This window comes from Camellia sinensis, chromosome 15 (assembly GCF_055761805.1).
Source record: "Camellia sinensis isolate YWXY chromosome 15, ASM5576180v1, whole genome shotgun sequence".
Classification (NCBI taxonomy): domain Eukaryota; kingdom Viridiplantae; phylum Streptophyta; class Magnoliopsida; order Ericales; family Theaceae; genus Camellia; species Camellia sinensis.
The window spans coordinates 19,797,019-19,807,510 of NC_138975.1; the positions used below are offsets into that span (position 1 = coordinate 19,797,019).

At 52.8% G+C, this 10,492-nt stretch overlaps 1 protein-coding gene across 1 annotated transcript; it reads left to right on the plus strand.

Moving 5' to 3' along the window:
- Nucleotides 1–378: 378 nt before the first annotated feature.
- LOC145813496 (uncharacterized) lies at nucleotides 379–8,830 on the plus strand. Its single transcript, XM_082908963.1, has 2 exons — nucleotides 379–3,003; nucleotides 7,797–8,830. Exon 1 carries the CDS (start codon nucleotides 388–390, stop codon nucleotides 1,735–1,737), a length of 1,350 nt encoding a protein of 449 aa, XP_082765089.1. The 5' UTR covers nucleotides 379–387; the 3' UTR covers nucleotides 1,738–3,003; nucleotides 7,797–8,830.
- Nucleotides 8,831–10,492: the final 1,662 nt, after the last annotated feature.

The window sequence follows — 10,492 nt, forward strand, 5'->3', positions numbered from 1 at the left end:
TCGATGGAGTCTAGGCTAGGGGTGGTGGCGGAAGAGAGGGTGAAGAAAGTGAGGGAGTGGAGAGAGAGAGAGAAAGCCAGATGGGACGATCTTGTCCAGCCGTCAGCACTGTTTGAGGCGGGGTTGGGACCGCAGCCGAAAGGTGGAGACCTCGACCGGGGGGAGTTGGAAGAGAGGAGAAGAGCACAGGAGATGGAGGATCGAGCCATTATGGCCAAGGCCGCGAAGTTGATAGAGGCGCAGAGGGGTCGACCGGCTGAACCGCTCTCGCGGGAGAGGATCCGACCGCGCCCTAGGCCTTTGGGGGAAAAAGACTTGGGTAGCTTTGAGCCGCTTCCGCCGCCTGTAGACCCTATAAAGGAAAAGGCTAGAGGGGTTGTGACGGTCATGAAGAAAAAGAAGGAGAAGAAGAAGAAGAGGGGGGCTCCAGAGGAGGCTGCAGAGGAGTCTGGGGCCAAGAGGGCGAAGGTGGCCCCAACGGATGCAGAGGAGTCTGCGGCAAAGGACGCCCCAGAGGAAGTGGAGATCATCCCAACGGTGGAGGTTGTGGAGGTGGGTCCACCAGTACAAGCGGAGGCTGGGGTGGGGGAGGCGGCGCCGAGCGGGAGGGAACAGGTTCAGGGGAGGCCCGACCCCCAGGAAGGGGGGGTTCGTGTGGCCACGGCTATTTATCATGCGCGCGCGGTAGCTGGGAGGATGGAGGGAGAAGAAGGCCCCGCCAGGGCGGGAGCCGACCGCCTGGTGAGGATTGTGGACGAAGGAGCTCTGCGCGCGGCATCTGGGTATAGTGAGGCCGACCTGCTGAGGGGGTTATGCTCCGCCCAAATGGAGGTGACTACCTTAGCGGGGGCTCTTCTCAGGAAAGCTGGGGCCGCCAAGTTGAAGGCTGAGGAGGTCAGGGTCCAGCTGGCCAAGTTGAGGGAGGATAGTGCCGACTGGGAGACTGCCTATGCCGACCTGCCAGCAGTCAAGTTGGAACTGGAGGACACACGCCGTAAGGTTGTGTCACTGGAGTTCCAACTGGCTGGTGAGCACAAAAAATTGGAAGAGTCCGAGAAGGCCTGCGCGGTGGCGGTCGAGAGGCATGAGGAGGCTATGACCAGCAATGAAGAGCTGGTCAGGCAGAAGGATGAAGCGGACTCCAGAATTGGAGACCTGCTGAAGGAGCTGGGGGAGGAGCGCACCAGAGCAGAGGAGGACAAGGGGAGGCTTCTGAGGGAATGGGAGATGGAGAAGGTGAAGATGGCGGCGGAGCTAGAGGGTCTGAGGAAGGGGATGGAAGAGGAGAGGATGACGGCAGCCGCTGGAAGGGTGGCTCTGCAAAGGGAGCTGGACGAGGAGAGGGCGAAGGCGGCGTCTGAAAAGGCGGCCTACCCTGATCTATGCGTCGCAGCAGTGGAGCAGTATAAAGGGTCCTCCGAATTTCAAATGGAGGTGGATGCTGCTGTCGCCAGGAGTCTGGCTGGTCAAGAGCCTGGGGGGTTGGGCCTGTCAAGGAAGACTGCTGGAGGTAGGACAGAATCAGAGGTGATTGAAAGCTTCCAGCAGTCCGACTGCTATAAGCATGAAATGGCCGAGTACTGGGACAGTGGTTGGAAAATGTTCAAGCGTAGAGCTGAGGAGCTGTTTCCAGACTTGGACCTGAGTAGCGTGACAATCGGCGAAGATGATGTGGCCCAGACCCCCCTGGACGAAGGCGTTGAAGAAGAGGATTTAGCATCCAGCGAGGAAGAGTAGCCAAGAAGAAGAAGAGCTGGGCGTGTTCTGTGGGGTTTGGTTAAGTGTATACATTGTAATTTTTGTGCATTGTTTTTTTTTTTTTTTTTTTTTTTTTTTTTACATTGTAATTCTATGAGTGAATGAATAAATACGTGAAGAGTTTGGTTAAGATGAATTTGTGTACGAATGTTATTTTGTGTCTGTTGGCAGCTGACTATTTGTGCAGCAAAAGTGAATAAAAACCTTGTGCGGTAAAAATGAGTAAGAAATTTTGTGCAGTAAAAGTCCACAAATGAGGGTGAAGGGTAAGTTACAAGTAGTAGCTAGACAGTTAAGTGTAAATTTGAAAGTGAATGTGAAAAAGGTAAGTGTTATGAGGAGGTTTCAAAACGGACGAGTGAGAGTGTAAACATGAAGGTAAGAGTAAGTAAGTGTTGTGGGGAAGTTTAAAAATGTGACCAAGTGTGAAAAGATGTAGCCTTGTTTGGTTTTGGAGTGCTTGGTCGAGTGTTCAGTCTAGCTGGGGCTTTGAAGTGCTTGGTCTGGCCGAGGCTCTGACGTGCTCGGTCTGGCCGAGGCTTTGAATGCTCGGTCTGGCCGAGGACCGAGGCTTTGAAGTGGTCGGACTGGCCGAGGCTTTGAAGTGCTCGGACTGGTCGAGGCTTTGAGGTGCTCGGACTGGCCGAGGCTTTGAAGTGCTCGGACTGGCCGAGGCTTTGAGTGCTCGGTCTGGCCGAGGCTTTGAGTGCTCGGTCTGGCCGAGGCTTTGAAGTGCTCGGACTGGCCGAGGCTTTGAATGCTCGGTCTGGCCGAGGCTTTGAAGTGCTCGGACTGGTCGAGGCTTTGAAGTGCTCGGACTGGCCGAGGCTTTGAGTGCTCGGTCTGGCCGAGGCTTTGAGTGCTCGGTCTGGCCGAGGCTTTGAAGTGCTGAGGTTGGCCGAGGTTGTGAAGTTTTGAGTTGCTGGGATCGTCATACAAACATTTGAATTATGACAGTGTAGATCTGCAATCGGAATTTGCTTTATATATAAAAAAAAGGGGAATACAACAATATTGGTAATATAAAAATATGAACTTATTGATAGTAACGCTTCAGATGTTCTGCATTCCAGGGATGGGGCAGGTCTCGGCCTTCCATGTCTTGGAGTCGGTAAGTGCCTGGTCGTGGTCGGGCTTTGACGATGTAGGGGCCCTCCCATTTGGCTGCCAGTTTGCCCTCGGCTGGATTCTTTGTGGCGAGAGTCACTTCTCGTAAGACAAGATCCCCGACGGAGAATTCCCGAGGTCGGACTCGGCGGTTGTAGTGTGTTCTCATTTTCTGCTGGTAAGAAGCCAATCTGACAGCAGCGGTTTCTCTGAGTTCTTCGATTAGATCGAGGTGTGTTCGATGGAGCTCTTCGGCTGAGGCCAGATCCGGGTGTAAAACCCTAGGAGTGGGGAGGCCGACCTCTACCGGGATAACCGCCTCAGCGCCATATGTTAAACGAAAAGGGGTTTCGCCGGTGGGGGTGCGAGCAGTGGTTCGGTAAGCCCAGAGTACATTGGGCAGTTCCTCGGCCCAAAGGCCTTTAGCAGCTTCGAGCTTGGTTTTGATGATTTTGAGAAGGGAACGGTTGGTGACTTCAACTTGGCCGTTTGCCTGGGGGTGACCGGGGGAGGAGAAGCACGGTTGGATCTGGAGATCTGCACAAAATTTTCTGTACTTCGCGTTATCGAATTGTTTGCCATTGTCAGAGATGATGGCTTGAGGGATGCCAAATCGGCAAATGATCGATTGCCAGATAAACCTGGTTGTGTTCCGCTCGGTGATTGTGGCAAGGGGTTCAGCTTCGACCCACTTGGTGAAGTAATCGATGGCAACGATTGCGAATTTGGTCTGACCTCGACCGGTGGGAAAGGGACCGACCAGGTCAATCCCCCATTTGGCAAACGGGTAAGGACTGCAGAGTGTGATTAACTCTGTAGGAGGAGCATGAGGGATGTTGGCGAAGCGTTGGCATTTGTCGCATTTGAGCACGAAATCAGTCGTATCCTGACTGAGCGTTGGCCAAAAATACCCAGTACGGAGTACCTTCTGGGCAAGGGACCTGCCTCCTGAGTGATTGCCACAAATCCCCTCATGGATTTCCTGCATTACGTAAGTTGCTTGCGCTGGATTGAGGCAGCGTAGGTATGGCCGGGAGAAACCGCGTTTGTACAATATGTCGTCGATGATGACGTAATTGGACGCTCGGGATCGGACTTTGGAAGCCTGCTGCTGGTCCTCTGGGAGTGCTCCTGTGGTCAGGAATAGGAGGATGTCGGATGCCCATGGGATAGGTTCATTTTGAATGTGTTGTATAGCTTGTAGACTCGGTGAAACGGCCGGGTGGTGTAGGTATTCTATGCGGACGTCATGGCTGAGAGTAGGATGGTCAGCTGAAGCCAGCTGAGCCATTTCGTCTGCTTTGGAGTTGTCTGCCCGAGGAATATGTTTGATGTGGAAGGTATTGAAGAGGCGAGCAAGAGGGAGTGCCAGGTCTCTGTAGGCTCGCATCGTATCGTCCTTGGCGTCAAAATCCCCCGTCATTTGACCGACGACGAGTTGGGAGTCGCTGAAGACTCGGAGGTGGCTGACCCCTATGTCCTTGGCGAGGCGGAGTCCTGCTAATAATGCCTCATATTCGGCTTCATTGTTGCTTGCTTCAAACAGGAAACGGAGGGCACATTTGAAGTGACCGCCTTCAGGAGAGGTGAGGATGATGCCGGCACCGCTTCCTTCTCTTCGGGACGACCCATCGACATTGAGGGTCCAGGAATGAGGGTCTTCTGGCTCTGTTAGAGTTGGTAAGGGCGGGGGTGTGGTGGTCGGGGTCGGTTTAGTGAATTCCATGATGAAATCAGCTATAGCTTGCCCTTTGATTGCTGTCCGAGGTCGGTAAGAGATGTCAAACTGGCTGAGTTCTACTGACCACTGCATCAATCTGCCTGAGAGTTCCGGTTGCTGCATGACCTTCTTCAGGGGCTGGTCGGTGAGGACCACTATGGAGTGGGCTTGGAAGTATGGGCGGAGTCGTCTAGAGGCAATGACCAAGGCCAGGGATAGTTTTTCCAGCAAGGGGTAGTTCTGTTCCGCGCCCCTGAGAGCTCGGCTAATGTAATAGACCGGTCGTTGGACTGAGCCATCTTCTCGGAGGAGAGCCGCACTGACTGCGGTTTCTGATACTGCTAGGTAGAGAAAGAGAGGCTCTCCCGTGATTGCTTGAGAGAGAAGGGGGGGGTTAGCCATGCATTGCTTTAACTGTTGGAAGGCCTCTTCGGACTCAGTTGTCCATTCAAAGGTCTGCCGAAGGACTTTGAAGAAGGGCAAGCACTTATCTGTCGCGCGGGATATGAAGCGGTTAAGGGCTGCCACTCGGCCGGTGAGCCTCTGAACTTCTTTGACCGTCCGAGGTGACTGCATCTCGACCAAGGCTTTGATCTTCTCAGGGTTAGCTTCGATGCCGCGTTGGCTGACCATAAAGCCCAAAAATTTGCCAGATCCTACACCGAACGCGCACTTCTCTGGGTTGAGCTTCATCTGGTACTTACGCAGGGTGGTGAAGGTTTCTCGTAAATCAGTGAGGTGGTCGGAGGAGTATTTGCTTTTGACTAGCATGTCGTCGACGTAGACTTCCATATTCCGGCCTATTTGGTGATGGAAGATGGTGTTAACCAGCCGCTGATAAGTGGCCCCAGCATTCTTCAATCCGAACGGCATTACCCGATAATGGTAAGTACCGCGGTCGGTAATAAATGATGTGTGCTCCTGGTCGGATGTGTGCATTAGGATTTGGTTGTACCCAGAGAAGGCATCCATGAAGCTGAGCATTTGATGACCGGCGGTGGCGTCGACCAACAGATCTATGCGAGGGAGGGGGTAACTGTCTTTAGGACATGCTCGGTTCAAGTCCGAGTAGTCGACACAAAGCCGCCATTTGCCATTGTGTTTTCGGACGAGGACCACATTGGACAACCACCTAGGATAGTCCACATTTCTGATGAATTGGGCCTCGAGGAGCTTGTTAACTTCGGCGGCTATAAGGGTGTTGCGCTCCGGATGGAAGATGCGCTGTTTCTGGCGGTGGGGTCGAAAATGGGGTTCGATGCTAAGGCGATGGGTTATGAAGGAGGGGTCGATGCCTGGCATGTCAGAATGAGTCCAGGCGAATACATCTCTGTGCTCGGTTAAGAGGGCAGTAAGGTCGGCCTTGGCTTGAGCGGGTAATTGGCTGCCTATCTTGGCAGTTCTGATTGAATTGGTGGGATCAATGTTGACTTCAACAAGTTCCTCTACAGGTTCACCTCTGACCAGCTCGTCCTCGTCTCGGACGTCAAGCCCTTCGATGATCATGGCCTCTTTTAGCTTGACTTCTTTGAGTGAGGCGACATAACACTCCCTGGCTGTGGTTTGTTCGCCTTTGACGGTTCCGACGCCGAGGTCGGTGGGAAATTTCATGGCCATATGGTATGTGGAAGTGATGGCTTGGAAGATATTTAGGGCTGTGCGGCCAAGGATGATGTTGTAAGCGGAGGGGCAGTCGACCACGAGGAAGGTGAGCAGCTTAGTGGTCTGCCGCGGGTGCTCACCGATGGTGATAGGCAGATCGATGGAGCCGATGGAGGTCACTCGGTCTCCGGTGAAGCCGACCAGAGGGGTTTGGAGAGGGGACAGGCTCTCTTCCCCAACCTTGAGTTGGCGGAAGCAATTGAGGAAGATGATGTCCGAAGAGCTGCCGTTGTCTATGAGGACTCGTCTGACTTTGTAGTTGGAGAGGATGGCGGAAATGACAAGGGGGTCATCGTGTGGGTAACGGACTCCGGCACAGTCGGTATCAGTGAAGGTGATGGGTTCGATCCATTGTTTTGACTGTTTGGGAGGTCGGTCCACCGTCATTACTGCTTTGTCTGAGCCTTGTCTGATTTTTCTGAGTTCTGCCTTCTGGGCGGAGCGGGATGGCCCCCCGCAAGCAAGGCCTCCTGAAATGACTCTAATTTCGCCGACTGGTGGGGGGGGATTGCCCGGAGGTCGAGGCCGTGGTGGGGGGCGATCGCGGCCTTCGTTTGGTGGGTCTGGATTGCGGGGCGGTGTGCGTCGGCGATTGTTCCTGGGATGGTCAGTTCTTTGTCGCTGTGGGGGTCGGGGGTCTGTGAATCGGCTGAGACGGCCCTGGCGGATGAAGGTCTCGATCTGGTCTTTGAGGTTAATGCACTCGTCGGTGGTATGGCCATGGTCTTGGTGGAAACGGCAGTATTTGGACTGATCTTTCCGGGTGGAAGGGCTTCGGGACGGTAGGGGCCATTTGAGGGGGTAATCCCGCTGGATCTGGTTTAGGACGTGATCCATAGGGGAGTTGAGAGGGGTGTACCGCTCGAACCGACCGGGCGGTCGGGTCGGAATCGATCGGTCAGTTCGGGGGGGGTGGTCATTATACTGGGCGGTTCTGGGCTCGGAGTCTTTCCTCTTCTCTCTGGGAGTCGGATTTTTAGGGGTTGGCTCTTGTCGAGCGGCCAGGGAGTCTTCAGCATTCATGTATTTCTGAGCTTTGGATAGTAGGGTTGCCATGGTGGTTGGGGGGTTTTTGGAGAGGGAGAAGAGGAAGTCAGACGACCGCAGGCCGGCCATAAAGGCGGTGAGGATGACCTTGTCGTCATTTTCTGCTACTTGAAGGGCTTCGGTATTGAAACGGGTGACAAAGCTGCGGAGCGACTCCCCCTCTGTCTGACGAATGTTAAGGAGCTGGGTGGCCGGGCGCCTCTGACGCTGGGCTCCAATAAAATGGCTCAGGAAGGAGTCACTGAGGTGTTGAAAGGCGGAGACGGACTCCGCCGGTAGCTGGCTAAACCACAGCCGAGCTGATCCCTTTAGTGTCACTGGAAAAGCTCGGCACATGATCTCATCAGGAAAGGCATGGAGGACCATGAGGGTGCGGTAGGTTTCCAGATGGTCGACTGGGTCCGTCGTGCCATCGAAGGAGTCAATGGTAGGCATCTTGAATTTGGCAGGCAACGGTTTGTCGCGGATGGAGGCAACAAAAGGTGAGTTGGCGGTGGCCGAGGGCTTGTGCTGGATGTTCTGCATGACCCCTTGTAGTTGGAGTTTCATAGCTCGGATTTCAGCGTCCCAGAGGGGGGTGGTGTCGCCATGGTCGGCCAATGGAGGCTGGACGCTGCTAGCTTCCCCCTCAGGGGTCAGTACTGCAACCGGCGGGCGTGGAGGTGGTATGTTTTCATGTTGGGGAGGAAGGTGCTGCGAACCTTCTGGGTTAGGTGGAGGGGGCTGTGGAGCGGGATGGTCTGGGGCTGTTCCTTGGTTGGGGGGAACGTTTGGAGGTGGAACGGGGGGGTTTCTTTGGAGTAACGCATTGATCAAGGCCTGGTTTTGCTCGGCCATGCGGTTAATGCTGTTGGTGAGCTCGATGATGTATTGTGGTGGATTGATTGGGTGGGAGGGGTCTGTTTGATGGCCGGAGGCATTGTGGTGAGAAGCCATGGACCTAGTCGTGACCATGCACCTAGATGGGCAAAAAGGAGAGGTGATAGTGAGAAGGGAGGGCTCCGGCGGTAGTGAACACAACTACCGCGCGAATAAACCAGTAACTTCCCACAGACGGCGCCAACTGATGATGTATCGATTCCCGGGTGGATGGGTCGGACCGGCCCAGGTTCTCCAGACTCCGGCTCAGGAAGGCTGGCTCCGTCAGATGACCTGCAAGCAAGTTCAGGGGGGGAACGGGGTAGTCCCCCAGTGAACCCTCCGGTGCAAGAATTAGAAGAGCAGAGTATGAAAAGACTGTATATCGAGAGATCAAGAGAGAGAGCAACCTAACCTTCTTTTTTTCCTCTTATCCTTGCTTATATCCTTTGGTCATCATTTTTCCTGTCTCTTGTGACGTGCTTTTTCCGCCGAAAGCCTGTGCCATAGCTCATCTTGTTTAGGGTGATGGAGGCTCTGTTCCGGCGGGGAGTGCTGTTGTAATAAATGCTGTGATGGGTTGCATTAATGGTGATGTGTTGTGATAATAACTCTGCAGATCTTTGTCTGCTGATGTGGCCCGTGTCCCACCTGCCGTGTGCCTAAATGCCGTTGGCCCTTCATGTCTAGGTGGCCTCCAGCTGTTCTGGGCCTTGTCATCCAAGCAACCGGGTTGTGCCATTGGCCCCAAGCACTGGGTTCGGGGTGGTTTACCGTGGGCCGTGTGCCTTGTGGGCCTATCCATGTCAGTAATGATTATGGATTTGATGTGATATTTTGTTTGTTATGACTAAAATAATCTATTTTATCTTTTGTAACTATTTTAGCCACAAATCATCTTTCTAAACGGACTCTAAATGATTGTTTGGTAACGTTTACGTTTTCAGTTTATATTTATAAAAATTTTATAAATTAATTTTTGTTTATTTTTTGTTTATTTTTTAAAAAACATAAACTACAAACGCGTTTGGTAATTGACAAAATGTTTAAAAAAAATTAAAATATAAAAAAGAGTGAGAAATGGCAAGTGGTGACAAGTGGCAGCGGAAGACGGTGGTGGAAAGTGGTGACGGTGGATGGTGGGTAGCTAGTGGCGGTGGGTGGTGGTGGTGGGTGGGTGGGTTGGTGACGGTGGCGGGTGGTAGCGAGTGGGTGGTGGTGGCGGCGGGAGGTTGGTGGTGGTAGCAGGTGGGTGGCGGATGGCAGGTGGTAGGGGGTGGTAGCAGGTGGGTGGCGGTGGCGGGTGGGTGGGTGACGGTGGCGGGTGGTAGCGAGTGGGTGGTAGTGGTGGTGACGGGTGGTTGGTGGTGGTGGCAAGTGGGTGGCGGGTAGGTGGCGGGTGGTGGTGGTAGGTGGGTGGGTGGGTGGGTGGGTGACGGTGGCGGGTGGTGGTGGCAGGTGGGTGGCGGTGGTGGGTGGGTGGGTGACGGTGGCGGGTGGTGGGTGGTAGCGAATGGGTGGTGGTGGGTAGTGGTGGTGGTGGTGGTGGGTGGTGGTGGTGGTAATGGGTGGGTAGGTGACGGTGGCGGGTGGTAGGTGGGTGGTGGTGGTGGTGGTGGGTGGTGGTGGTGGTAATGGGTGGGTAGGTGACGGTGGCGGGTGGTAGATAGTAGCCAGTGGGTGGTGGGTGGTGGTGGTGGTGGTGGCGGCGACGGCGACAAGGGGTGGGTGGTGGTGGCGAGTGGGTGGTGGCTGGTGGTGCCGGAAGACGGTAGCGGAAAATGGTGGCGGATGGTTGCTAGTTTTGGGTGATAAAAAAAAAAAAATTCAAAACTCAAAACGGAAACACATTTTTTGTGTTTTCATTTTTTGGCCAAATTTATAAACTGAGACCACTGATTTATAAATCAAAAACTTTACCAAACAAGTTTTTATTTGAGTTTTTTAAATTTTTGTAAATATAAACAGAAAAATGAAAACGTAAGTGTTACCAAACGGCACCTAAGTAACTTGAATTTATTTATGGCACGGCTATGTTACTATCATATGTAATAGGGAATAATTGCTCACCAAACTCATTAAATGGCTCACGACTTCTATTAAAACTAGAATATGAATGAATGGCAGGATGTTTGAAATTTGATCCTACCAAATAAGATTGGTACGAAGATAAGGCAAATTACTTTTTATCTTTTCAACTATCACCTACTTTATTCTATAACTAAATAATATAAATTTTCCGTCAAGAATTTATGTGACTTATACATGATTTTTCAAATATTATAAAATATCTAATAACTTTATTTTCTTTTATTTATTATAGCAGTCATAATATTCATC

Coding starts and splice junctions, on each gene's coding strand:
- LOC145813496 (XM_082908963.1), top strand. CDS start 388: ATGAAGAAAAAGAAGGAGAAGAAGAAGAAGAGGGGGGCTCCAGAGGAG.